This window comes from Cynocephalus volans, chromosome 4 (assembly GCF_027409185.1).
Source record: "Cynocephalus volans isolate mCynVol1 chromosome 4, mCynVol1.pri, whole genome shotgun sequence".
NCBI lineage: Eukaryota > Metazoa > Chordata > Mammalia > Dermoptera > Cynocephalidae > Cynocephalus > Cynocephalus volans.
In genome coordinates this window covers 117,852,311-117,865,812 of record NC_084463.1, presented here as the reverse complement: position 1 = coordinate 117,865,812, position 13,502 = coordinate 117,852,311, and the positions used below count along the sequence as shown (strand labels likewise).

Here is a 13,502-nt window from a genome sequence, read left to right as displayed (position 1 = left end):
AGGCATCTGGGCAGAGCACAAAGGAGGGTGTGGAGAGGGTAGAGGGTGGGTAGGCTGTAAAGTGTGGTTGACATTTTATCTGTAGTCATATACATATCTATATCAAATGCAAGAGCATAGGCTTTAGAATCAACTTCTGTTTGAATTCAGCTCTGGTGCTTATCACTTATTTGATCTTGGGCAAGTCATGTAACCTCTCTGAACCTCAGTTCCCACATCTGTAAAAATGTGAATACTTGTGCTTTCTTTACAGGAAGATAGGAAGGCTCCTGGTACATAGTAGTTGGTGCTAAAATAAATGTTCACACTTTCTCTAGTATTTCATTGTCTACCCATGAAAACATAGCTGTGGAATGTAGCCTTAATTCAGATAATGTTTGTTTTAGAAACTGGCAAGGTGTTTACCTGGGGCCGAGCAGACTATGGTCAACTTGGGAGGAAGCTGGAGTCTCATGAAGGCTGCAAACCAGAGAAGCGGGATTCATTCCTCCTCTGCTCAAGACCACAGAACAGCACACCTTCGTCCCTGCATTGCCTCACAGGAGCAAATGAGGTAGGAAGGACTTCTCACAGATGCAATGTGTCTCTTTTCCTTGCCTTTCAGTGAAGCATTTACTGAGGGCCTCCTGTGGGCCAGGCATTTTGATAGATTCCATGTAGGAATCTGGAGGGGTCCTTGCCCTGGAGGAGCTCATGGTTTAATATGGTAGAAAAGTCAGTTATGTAGATAACTGTACTGCAAGGCAGAATGTGTACAACTCATTTAGAGGGGTTCAAAGCACTCTGTGTCCACTGTGAAGAGTGAGAAATGAATTCAGGGTGCAGGGATTGGCTTAGGCTTAGAATGACCTGGCTTTCAGCTGTGCCTTGGAGGGTGGGTGAGACTTGAGTAAGCAGTTGTAAGAGAGAAGAGGACTTTTAGATGGGTGCAACAGCTTGAACAGGGTCATGGGGGTAGGAAAGTGAAGAAATTGTTTTGGGGACCACTGGTGGTTCATTTTGGCTGGAGCAAGGGGTGTCTACGGGACGATTATGAGGTAATATTGAAAAGATGGGTTAGAATCTGATCAAGGAGTGCTTTAATACTGAGCTAAACATTTTTCACTTCTGTTTATATTTCCCAGTATTATTCAAGCCCCTATGGTTCTCTGAAATGGATTGAATTTCCATATTTAAGGCAGGAGTCTTAATTTCTCCAGGGTGTGTGTTTCTGTTACTAAATTTTACTTTACTGGTTTTTTTTTTTCAAAAAAAGAAAAGGCTAAGTTTTTGAGAAGAACAAGGATAGCCACGGAGGAAATGTGCCTCTGAACCCAAGTTGCCTTCATGAAGGAATTCAGTCTTCATTCAGTCTGTCAAAAAAAATTAATAAGCTGGTGAGACTTCTGTAATTAGCATCAGACTAATTACAATCCTCTCTATACCTAGAGGGCTTCCCTTCCCCAGGGGCCTGCCTGGCCTCTTCCTTCCAGGTATGTAGGACGGTTCTCAATTTCTGCTTCACATCCCAGCCGTCATCCTCCTGGGCCCTTCCTTATTGCTAGGTTGAGTCTGTCTGTCTTTTTCTCTCTCTCTTTCTCTTTGATTGAAAAGGTACTAAACAACACTGAAAAGACAATTTACACATGGTAATAAAACCTTCTGTAATCTTACCACCCTAACACAACTCCATTCCTTTTTGCGTATGCACATGTATGTGTCTACAAAGTTGTAGTGACAGTGTTTAAGATGTTTTGTATCCAGTCTCCATTTATTTTATCACAAATGCTTTGCTTTGTTTCCTCTTGGTCTTTAAAATGATTACATGATTAGAAGGTTCTGGGATTTTTCAAACCGTTCTTTTAATGTTGGACACATAGATGATTTCCTTTTTTTTGTCACTATTATGAATCTTGCAGTGAATCCCTGCTGAGCTGTTTTCTTAAAATACGATCTTGGGGATGAAATTGCAAGGGCAAAGGCCATCAGCATCATTATGACTTTTGCTATATTTCTCTAGATTCTGTTTGGAAGAAGTTTTTTGAATTATTTCATCAAAATACAATAGAAATTGATGTAAGAGTTATGTTAAGGAAGTAAAAAAATAACATGGCAAATTTATCATTACATGCCTATTACCTATTTGCTGAATGCATGAATAAATGATTATTCATTGTTACCAGTTTTCTGCTAGGTATTGAGATGGCATGAGTCAAACCCTCTTTAAAAGAACCAGACACTAAACCACAGTAATTAGAAAACTATTAGGTTTGGGAGAAGAAATGCCCTCAAAGGAATGCAATATTTAAACTAGTATTGTCTTCTTAGTGAGTTAAGGTGCTGAGAGCCTTCTCTTTAGTGTTTTAGACTCTAGCTTTTCTTTGTCTTTCCCAGATCATTGAGACTTCGTGGTTGGGTAGTATAGTAGTGGAGGCATAGAGGCATCGTAGATTTTTCTCAGTCTCTGTACCTTACATAATTATGCATAAGGTATTGGTGAAGATAAGATACTGCAGTAGGCACTCAGTAACTGTTGGTTCTGTTCTCTTCTTCCTTGCTGAAGCCTTTTAATGCCCTGTGCTGGCCACAGTGACAGACATGGCCTGCGCAAACATACAGCCTAAGAGCCAGACGTTGATGTGAACTTTAATGTAGCTTCTTAGTGGGACAATATGAGGAGTAGGCCTGAGCCCTGAGCCCTGTGGCAGCTTTATTTTCGTGCTCCCTTTCTCTGTTCCAGTCTCTAGGGTGCTGGTGTGTAAACTCTGGTCTTACTGCAGGTTCAAACTTCAGGCTGATACCATTGGTAAATTGAGTCTGGGAATTATCTCCAGCTGTTTTTGCCTAGGTCTGGCCTGCCAGGCATCTACTAGGGTACTTCAAAAAGTTCATGGAAAAATGGAATTAAAAGATGATATGAATTTTTTCATGAATTTTTTGAAGTACTCTTATTTTGCCTGAGGCCCAGAGAGAGCCAGGCCAGTTGGGCAGCTATAAGCTGTTAGGGGTGGATTCATCATGGAAAAAACAAGAACTGTACTAAACTAGGTGCTACCCTGGTGAGGGGCTTGGTCAGGGAGATGCAGGGACACTTGGGAAGGCAGGAGTAGCCTTGGACTAAGCTGATGATTGCTGACCTTCAAGGACCCTAGTGTGGTACATAGCTGACCAATTGCCTTTAATTTCCATTAATTGCCTTTAATGTCCAAAGGATAAGAGGGGAGGAGTGAGCTGTTAGAGCTGGGGACTCAGGTAGGATGTTTGCACAGAAGGGTCCAGAGGGACAGCCAAGCAGGAGGGGAGAACACAGGTAGACAGAGCTAGGCTGTGGTATAACCATTTCTTTCCATGAACAAAAGAAAGCAAATAAACACAAAGTTACTTAGTGCTTATCATAGGCCAGACAATGTGCTAAATGCTTTACAGATATTATTTTATCTTTACAGTAAACCTTTGCACAGGTGTTATAATCAGTGCTTTAGTAATGAGGCTCAGAATGGGTAACTCAGCTGTCCCTGGCTCATACAGTAGGTAAACAGTGGGACCGGGACTTGAAGTACTTGAAGAAGCTCACACACTTTCTGTATAGATGAGGTAAGACTGAGGGTTATTTTCCCACATCCTTTTTCATATGTACCCTTCCCTGGATGAAAGCTCTTGAAGTCTGGGAGTCAGTGTCTCTAATTCCCTGAGAGTCTTAATTCTTTTCTTCTGAGCCATGTCTTGTCTCTAGCCTGAGAAAGACTTTGAGATTTTAGACCTGGTGGGCCTTCCTTTAATGTTCTTATGGTGGTGAAAACTGTGTGTTCCATGTGCTATCAGCTTTACCTTGGACACTGGGCTTCTCTAGATACTCCTAGAAAATTCACGGGGTAGCACAGTGATTGGGATCAATTCTCCCATGCGCAGGGCAGGGTGTGTGTGAACAGGTTTGTGTGCTACTTTGCAGCAAATATACACCACAGCATCTTTTTCTTCCCAAGCCCCAGGTGGAGTTGCTACCTGCACATTTCCTGTGGAACATTGACTCTAAACTCTGCCCAAAGGTGGAAGCCTGCATTTCACAGTTGGGCCGAAGTGCTTGTGCTCACTAAAGTGGGTACATTGGGGGCTGCCCAAGATTCTGGAGCAGCTATAGTTGGATACCTGGTGTGTTAGTGGAACTGTCAGGAGACCTGCTTGACTAAAGACAAATAGCCTTTGTGGGGACAAGAACTAGACTGATAGAAGACCTGGGTTCTAGCTTCAGTTCTGCCCTAACTGAGTGAATTTGGGCAAGTCCCTTTTCTTCCTGGGTCTTTAGTTTCCCATGTGTAGGCTGGGGATGTTAGACTCGATGACTCCTAGTATTTCTTATAGATCTAAGAATCTTTTCCATCTCTAATTCTCATTTCATGAAAATGGTCACTGCTTAAATTTTTCATGATTCTTGCCTCTGGAGTCCCTCGGTTTCATAGCCAAGGTCACTAATCTCCAGCTGCTAACTCAACTTTGGCAGACCTGGGAATGTTAACTAACTAGAAGTTCCAGGCTTCAGTACCTGTGTTTCATTCAGCATTGTTCTGACTCTTTGTCCTGGTGCTATTCTCTGCCCTCATTCCTTGTCCCCAGCACTCCTGTTCCAGTTTAGGTTATGGGACTTAGTATGATGCCTCTGCTCCTTGGTCCCTTGACCTCAGTAGGGTGCCCCTGCTCCTTGTTCAATCCCTAGGGTTTCCAGGATCAGATCTTTCCAAAACTTGCAGTTCGGCTTTGACTCTTGTCCTGTGGCTGTACCCTTAGTGCCTAGGACACACCTTGCTGATATTGTCTTCTTGGATTCCTTGCAGCACCACTTTGTGGGCACTGTCTCATCTTTTATGTTTTCCTCGGTCTCTCTGATGTTTACCTCCTTCTTGACTTTGAGCTCTTGCCTATTCCATAGTCAACACTGTAAACAGGTTGACACCTGCCATGTGCCAGTGTTGACCACACAATGGTGGTAGGTGAGAAGGTGGATACAAAGATAAAAAATACATGGTTTTTGCCTTCAAAAAAATTCTAGGCACATAAGTAAATCTCTACTGTACAGAGTGAAAAAGTGCTATTAGAGTTATGTACAGAAGGTCAAAGGAGTGGTGAAGATGGAATGATTAATTCTGAAGGCACTAACCCAGTTTGAACTGGGTTCTTAAAAAAGAGTAGGAGTTTGGCAAAGGTAGAAGGCCATTCCAGGCTGAGGGGACAACATGAACTAAAACTGTGAGTCTAGATCTGCTTTTAACTCCTGGTGTAAATCGGATGCCTACACATTCCAGCGGTTGAGCCTAATTTTGCTATCTGGCTGCCGGTCTGGCCTGTCCCATCACTGTCTGAAGAAAAATGACTTTCACATATGTTATCTCATTTGATCCCAGCATGATGCTGTCAAATAGGCCAGAACAGGAATGATTATTCCCATTTTATAATTGAGGAAACTGAGGTGCAAAGAGGCTAGCTAGGAATTAGGAGAAGATCCAAGACAAACAATCTGATTCCCAGTGTTTCTGAGGGACTGCTCTGGGCTCCGTCTGCAGCCACAGTCCTGAGTCATGTTCCTGGTTTGAATTCTGCCCACGTTTGGTTGAGGAGCCCCAAATCCCAGTCAGGGAGTTCAGTATAGATGTGCATGTGTGTGTGCACACACACCCAGCCTTTGGAAAAGGAGCAGGAACTGTGGAAATAAGAGTTGAACCAGGGATTGGGTAATTGTCAAGCTCAAATGTCATCAGCTTTCATTTTGCTGCAGGACTAAAACTGTTAGAGGATCAACCTGTGCACAGGGTATAAGTGAAATCTGTCAGAATGAGTGGGAAAGAAGCTATTTTTAGTTTGCAGAGTCACTCACTCAGCTGTGTTAGCTGAGGTTTGAACCAGTCCCTTACGCTTTCCACAGTGTTATTTCTGAAGGAGAAATACCACTTGAATGCTGTGTAAAACCCATTAATGAACCTGTAAGTTTCCAGGGCGTCTTTGTCCTACAGCTCCCTCGGAAGGTTGCCTTTCCTGAATGACCTTCCTCCTTTCCTATATTTAATGCATTTCTAATTTTAAGTTTGTGTCAAGACTGTGGGACTTCAGTGCCCTAAATAACACAGAAATCTACCACCAGCAATCAGCTGTGTCCGGAGGGCTCTGACAAAATTGAACACAACCTGATAAAGCATTCCCAAGTGGCTCTCTGGTAAGTAACCCACAGCGTTGTTGCTGTTCCTAGAGGAGCATGAGGTCTCTGAGACCGTGGGGAAAGGCAGCCCAAACCTGTCAGGTGTAGCAGGAGCCATTGTCTTAGAGGCTTCCCAAAATGGGATAGCAGTGCTAAAAATGGGTAATTATGTTCACCCAAAGACTATTCTGTTGGTGATTAGAAAATCTAGCGCATCTGTGCTATAGCTGCTGACATAGCAGGGGAGGAAATAACATAAAACAAGCTTCAAAGCAGTGGACTGGATTTGTCCTTGTGAACACTCAGAAGAGAGAAAGAGCCACCAGACAGGGCTGTCATATTTGAGAGAGAGGGTAAAAGATATGATATAGCAAGCACTTACTACTTTCTGCTATTTTCTTATTTATATTTATCATCTCTCTCTTCTCACTAAAATATAAGATCTATGAGAGCAAAGGCCTTGTCTATCTTGTTAAAAGATCTGTTTCCAGTGCTTAGAATAGTCTCCCGAACCTTGTAGCAGTAGATATTTACTGATTGAAGAAATGGAAAGTGAATGGAAGAAATGGTTTTAGAGTTATGTGCCCCCTTCACCTTCTCTCCTCTTCCTCCGTACAGTTGGTGCTTCTCAGTCCCAGGCCAGTTCAGGAACAGGCATTTCCATGTTTTCAGGCTTTTGGTTATCAAATGCCTTTCAGAGCCAGCATGGGTAGGCTCTGACCCAGTATCATGCTCAGAACAGCCCTGGAGTTTCTTACAAAGGCTGTTGATGATGAGGCACATAGTCCTTTAGCACTTCTCAGTTTACTAAGTACTTTCACACATATTCACCTTAGGTTTCTCTCCTTTGATCAAACATGCTTAAGTATGCCCGTCTGTCTGAGCACTACATTCTTAGTAGGGCAGGGAAGCAGAGAAGAGTGGAGCAGCTGCTGTCTTAGGAGCATGTGAGTTAGTAGCAGGGCTAAGTTAAGTTCATTGCAGGACAAGCAGGATGTGACAAAGGCTGTAAGAGAGACCGACGATAAAAATATGTTGATCCCGTCCCTTCCCATGTCCTTGGGGCCTTTTTTTTTTTCCCTTGCATTTTTAGTCCCTGTGGTTTTGTTGGATTCTGCAGGGTTGAAGTGTAGGGTGGTTGGGGTGGGAGGTGGTGACTGGAAAAACTTCCTGAATTGGAAGCCTTGACATTAAATTAGTTTTCAAGGGAGCTAATGTAAAGTAACAGGGGAATCTTGGCAAGATCCTGCATTTAAGAGGAGAGCAGAGGAAGAGCAGCCAGATAGAGACAGAGTATTGACAAGAGAGGGAGAAAGGAAGCCAGGAACTGCATATCAGAGGCTAAGGGGATTTCAACAGGGAGGCCAGGCAGGCTGGGAACAGAGAAAAGATCACTGGATTTGGCGATGGGGAGGCTGTGGTGACAATTCTGAGAGCAGACTCAGTGGAAAGGTGGAAGCCAAAGCAGGAGCATAGTGAATGAATGGGTAAGGAGAAATGCATGCTGCAGTTGTGAATGACCGTTTCAGGAGATTTGGTGGTCAAAGGAGGATGAGAACAAGCTCAGCACCTTGAAAGGTGGGTCAGCTCAAGTTAGTTTTGTAAGCATGGAGAAACCAGAATGTGTCAGAAGGCTGAAAGAAAGAATTAGAGAGAGTGAGAGAGAGAAAGCCTATGAGTGAAGTTGTGAGAGGGAGGGAGATAGCTGGAACAAGGCCCCCAAGGTGAGGAGATAAGGGATTGAGAGCACTGTAAAGGGGCAGTTCTGATGAGAAAAACAGACACTTTTTCTTTCTTTCAACACAGGAGTTAAAAAAAGGGGGGGGTATATGAAGATAGAAGCTTGAGGTGGAGATGAAAATGCTTTCATTGAATTGTGTGTTTCCTTTGTCGTCATGTTAAATGTTTTATTTATTTATTCAACAAATGTTTACTGTGTCCTACTGTGGGTCATGCACAGTGCAAGGCACCAAGAATTCACAAATAAAAGACAAAGTTACTGCCCAATATTGTAATACATATTTACTAGTAATGCAGTACTTATTAATACATCCTTCTCTAAATCAAACTTTGAGTTCTTTGAGGACAGGCACTATCTTATTTATCTTTGTATGATTAGGCCCAGGCTTGGTACAAAGTAAATAATCAGTAGAAATGTGCTGAAAAAAGCATGAGAGCTTATATCAGGTGGCTTAATCTTCCTGCTTAGATTGAAAGACAAATGGTGTGCTGCAGTCGTGAGGTTAGAGCAGGTTGCCACCAGGGAGAGACTAGTTCACTTTACTCTATAGTGGGGTCATCCACCACACCTCTGGTGACTGCCTGGAAGTGGGAGAAGAAAGACACCATTATTGACTCTGACCCATGAGTGGTGGGTAGGGTAGATGCTGCTGTCTTCATTCTAGAGGGTGAGGAAACTGAAGTTCAGAGAGAAAGCTGTCACTAGCTCAAAGTCACAGTACGTGGCAGAACAGGGATTTGAACCTGTCTCTCAGACCCATCATTTCTCTCATTGCTAGCCCTGTACACCAGCAACTGCCTCTGTGGACAGTTCTGGTCAGGATATGACCCTGGGCTCTGACTTTAGCTCTTACCGGGTGGTAGTCAGATCTAGCAGAGACCTGGTGGCCCTCTCCAGGCTCTGAGTCAGAGTCTTATAAGGAAAAGCAGCAGAAAAAGGAATAGTTGCAGTAAGGACTGGGACAGTGAAGTTAATTCATGATTATGGTAAACCATACTGCTGGCTGGAGTTGGAGATGTGATGGACAGAGTCTTGAACGCAGAATGAGACCTGGGTTGGAATTTCTGCTCTATAACTATAATCCATATGACTTTGGGTCAGTCAAAACCTTGCCAAGCCTTAGTTTTCTCATCTACCAAGTGAGCATAATAATATTTGTTTTATCTTGCCCACGGGGTTATTGAGTGATGCAAATAAGATTTATGAGGGATTTTGTAAACTGTAAAGTACTGTACAAAAGGGTTATTTTTAGGTTCATGACATATGAGTCACTCTATGCTTCAGATACAGGTTTTGTTATAGGTATGGGTCAGAGCTGCTCTTTTGTCTTAATCACTTGAGATCTTCGGAGCTACATAGAGCCATCCTGGATCTTATGGTAAACACTTCTTAGAATCAGAGCCAGCAAAAATAGTGGAGCCCAGATGCTTGGTAATACATAGCCAATCTCCATGCAGTGCCGGAGGGTGTGAATTCCTGTCAAAGTAGCCATCAGCATTGACAGCAAGGATGTTTCTGGCTTGTTTTCTCTCAGCAGCAGAGAAAATTCGTCAGCACTGATTTAAGGTCCCAGTGACCTCATGTGTCACCACCACGCTCTGCAGAAGTACAACTGCCCAGGCCTTGCCCAGGGTCACCCAGGAGCTGACCAGCTGTCTTTTGTTGCATTTGACCTTGAAAACTGGGCTGTCCCAGGGTGTAAGTAAATCATACAGAGGTTTAGAGTGAAAACAGAAGGCACTGAGGGTTTCAAGGAGGCTGCAGTGGTCCGATGAGAGAAATGCTAGATCTGTGAATACTGAGCAAGCTGTGTGTGAATTGGTTGACCAGGGGATTAAAACAATGTCCTTCTCTATCACTGTCCCTCTAGCTTGGAGCCTTATTATCTATTGCCTAATTACCGTGACAGCCCCTTAGTTGGTTACCCTTTGCCTCTAGTTTGGCCTCACCCTAGCTGACCCCGCCTAATTGCCAAAGTGGTGAACTAAAATATAAATCTGATCTTGCTAATGCTTATTTTTTTTTTTTTTTTAAGATTCTTAGAAAATACAGAAAAACATTTATTCACACAATAAACACTTATTGGGCACCTACTACATGGGAAAAACTTAGCCATACCTGTAGGACATGGTGGAGAATAAGACTCAGCCTCTGTTCTCAGGGGGTGGGAGAGACACACAACCCGTAATCTCCACAGCTGATGTGTGAAGAATGGAGTTATTAGAGTGTGAGCTCCAGGATTGTTGTTGGCCTTGTTCACCACTGTCTCCTCATCACTTGGTGAGTGCCCAGCACACATTAGGTGCTCAGCAGACAGTTGTTATAGGGATGAATGTATGCCCTTACTTTTTAAATGGTTTTCTGCCCTGGATGAAGTCCAAAATCTCTGGTTTATCCTAAGAAGCTCTTCTTGATCTGGCCTCTGTCAAAATATCCAGCCTCACCTCCTACCAGTCTCTCCTTGTATTCTGCAATTCATCTGTGCTGAACCAATGAAAGCCTTGTGTTGTTTGATACTTCTGGGTCTTTACACATGCTGGTTCTGCTTCCCTTTTCCCTTGGCAGCTTGAGCAGCTACTGCCCATTCCCCAATAGATAACAAGAATGATATCTTACATTCATCTTGGAATTTCTACCATCCAACCTGACAAACAAGCCTTATCTTTCTTTCTCTATTGAGTTTTTTTAGCTTGGTGTCATTACCCACCTTTCTTGGCTCTGCTGAGCTGCTGTCCTGAAGCTGTTTTCCACACTCACTCCACCTCCCTTGTCCTTGATCTCTCTTGAGAGTTCAGATCTGGAATTTGATGGGTTGCTGGCAATCTGGCTGTAGGCTGTGACGAACCCTGGCCTCCTTTTAGCCTTTTCTGACACCTTCTCCCACATTGGCCCCATCCAGAGAACTGAACCTCTATGCCAGTTCCACTTGTACAAAAACCCTATCCTGACCAGGATCTGAATTTTGCCAGTCCCAGTGCCGGGGATTGGACTCTGTGTCCTGGATCTTTGGTCACTGTTTGGGATCTTTTTCTGAATGGTTGATTTCCCAGTATAATGCCATATGCTTGATTGCTGCTGGTTGGAGGCCTTCTGATCACTGGGACCTCTTTGTTGTCGACACTGGCCAGAATCAAGACTCTCTTTACCAGGCTCCTTTGGGTACTTTATGTTGGTTTACTGCCTTAGGAACAAGCCCTGTAGATACCCTTCTTCCCCACAGGTTATTCCCATCTGGTTCTATCCTTTTCTTTGCCTGCAATGTCCTGAGCCACTGAGGCCATGCCTGGTAGGTGCCCCTTGAGGTAGAATAAGAGAAAACATTGCTCTTGTCACCTCTAAGGAAGCAAAACGAGGCCATTCCCTTGTGATGCAACATTTAAAATCCCAAGACTCCAGACCAGTTGGCAGAAGGAATGCTGAATTATGACTGGAAGGGAGAGGTTAGTCTTTGTATGGTTACATAATTCTGTTCTGTTATGCAATGGCTCTCTCTGTGGGGAAACTGTCAGTGGTGGCAGCCACCTCTTGCATCTGCAGATTGCTGTTTTCAGGAGAGCTCTTTTTATTGGATGTCTGGTATCATCCAAGATTCAGGGAGACTGGCTATGGATAGCAGAAATGGAAGGAATCAGAGGTCTCTTTGCAAAAAGATCAGCTGCTACAACAGTCAATCATGAAGCCTCTGGCTTTTCACAGGGGCCAGAAGTATAAAGAGAAAGCAAAGCAGGAGGCAGAGTGGGGGCCTACTCACAGGTGCCGGGGGGCCACTGGGGCTCCCATGGAGACCTTCCCAAGTGCCACTTCGGGAGACCCAGCTGGCTAGGGAAAGGTGCTCACGGCTGCTGAACAAAATTTATGTGTTATTGTAGCCAGCACTTTCAAGATTGGGTGAGGAAATTTCTTCACTTTAAAAATGTAATTTAGTTATTCTGGAGTATCTTCTCTGTGGCTTTCTTCCATTGTGGTCCCTGCTGGATAAGATTTCTTATTAATAGCATGGAGTATGCACATCATTTGAGGATAGAGCCTGCATGAAGGAGCAACAAGTAGGGGAAGGACTTGGAAGAATCAAGAGATTCTTCACAACTGTGGTTTGATCTTGGACAAGCTGCTTTAATTCTCTGAGCCTCAAATTTTGCATCTGTCAGATGATGTAATAATATTTATTAGCTTTTCCTCTCCAAGTTGTTGTCATAATGATGTCATGAGTGTGAAAGTATTTTATAAACCATGAGGCAATAAACAAATGTATGTTTTGTTAGTAGATTTCTTCTGTGCGTTTTCAGGAAACTTCAATTTCTTGTATCTCTTTAGAAATCATTATCGGTTATCATAGATCTGGAGTTCGTTATAAGTTATTGCCATGATTCTTTTGTTCCTCTTTCTCCATCGGTACTTGCCTAATACCCAGGATGCATTCATTACATAAGGAATTTGGACTTGGAATGTGACAACAAGGAGGACATAGAGCCCTAAAGCTTTCTAAATGGAGTGTGATTGGCAGTATAAATCCCCTACAGATAAGAGCTGAGGACTTGTGTGCAAAGAGACATAGAGGTGCGGTGTCTGGCAAAAATGTTGTTGGTCAGGTCTCTTGAGTCCTTGGAAGAGCTTCTTAGCAGAAATGAAATTTGAAGGCTGGGGGAGACTGAGTTTCATAGGTGAGAGGATCAAGCGTTTTTGGGCTTCTGAAGTACCTAGGGCAAGGGGCTAGTTCCCTCTGAGGTGATAAACCTGGGGTTGGTGTTGGCAGGCTCGAGTTTGAGCACAGAGGTTGGGACTTGATTGGGAACAATAGGATTTTTTAGAAATAATAATAATGATAGTTCCTATTTGTTGAACATTGACTATGTAAGCATGTATTGTGCTAAGGACTTTATAAACATTGCTTTTAATTCTCAACACATTCGTATGAAGCAGTATACTATCTTATCCCTGTTTTGTAGGAGAAGGAACCAAGATGTGGGAAAGTAGCTTGTCTAAGGACAAAGCTAGGAAATTAGCAGAGCTAATACAGTGGCAGGATTGTGGACTAGAAGACATACAGGTGGCTGGATGATGATTTTTCAGCTTGAAGAGCAAAGAGATGACTGTGAAATTCTACTCATCCTACCCTCACCCCTTAGAAGTCCAGATGGTGCCCAAAGAAGCAGAACCTGTGACAGCTCATTCTTCCCTCCTTTGTGTCTGGGCACAGACTAGGGGAGGTGAACAAAGCAACCCAAGAGGCTTTCCTTCCCCAGAAACTACAAACTTAAAGCTGGGACAGTAAAGAGTGCCTTTGAAGACTTAAGGAAAGATATTTTCGCTCGTTATGGTTCTTTCTTGGGTTTCTATTCTGTTTCCATTCACAGCAGCAACAAGAATGAGTTTTGGAGTATCTCAATACTGGTCCCCTTACCTATAAATCCAAATTGTACCATTTTACAAGGCTCAGATTAGAGCTTGCCCAATTGAATTTTTTCAGGACAACTTCAGTTGCCATTTCAAATATAAGCTACTTGAGGATAGGTACCATATCTTGACTGTGGCTTTATCTTCAGTGCATGGCACAATGCCTATCAGAAAGCAAGTGGTTGGGCTTTGTTATTGAATTGA

General features: G+C 43.3%; 1 protein-coding gene across 5 annotated transcripts in view; it reads left to right on the top strand.

The window, feature by feature from the left end:
- Positions 1-13,502, top strand: part of SERGEF (secretion regulating guanine nucleotide exchange factor) — a 271,297-nt gene that overhangs the window by 65,102 nt on the left and 192,693 nt on the right. For all 5 annotated transcript variants that reach the window (XM_063094497.1, XM_063094499.1, XM_063094498.1 and 2 more), the window contains one exon: positions 387-553. In XM_063094497.1, the coding sequence (XP_062950567.1) occupies positions 387-553 (167 nt within the window). The remainder of the gene's footprint in view (positions 1-386; positions 554-13,502) is intronic.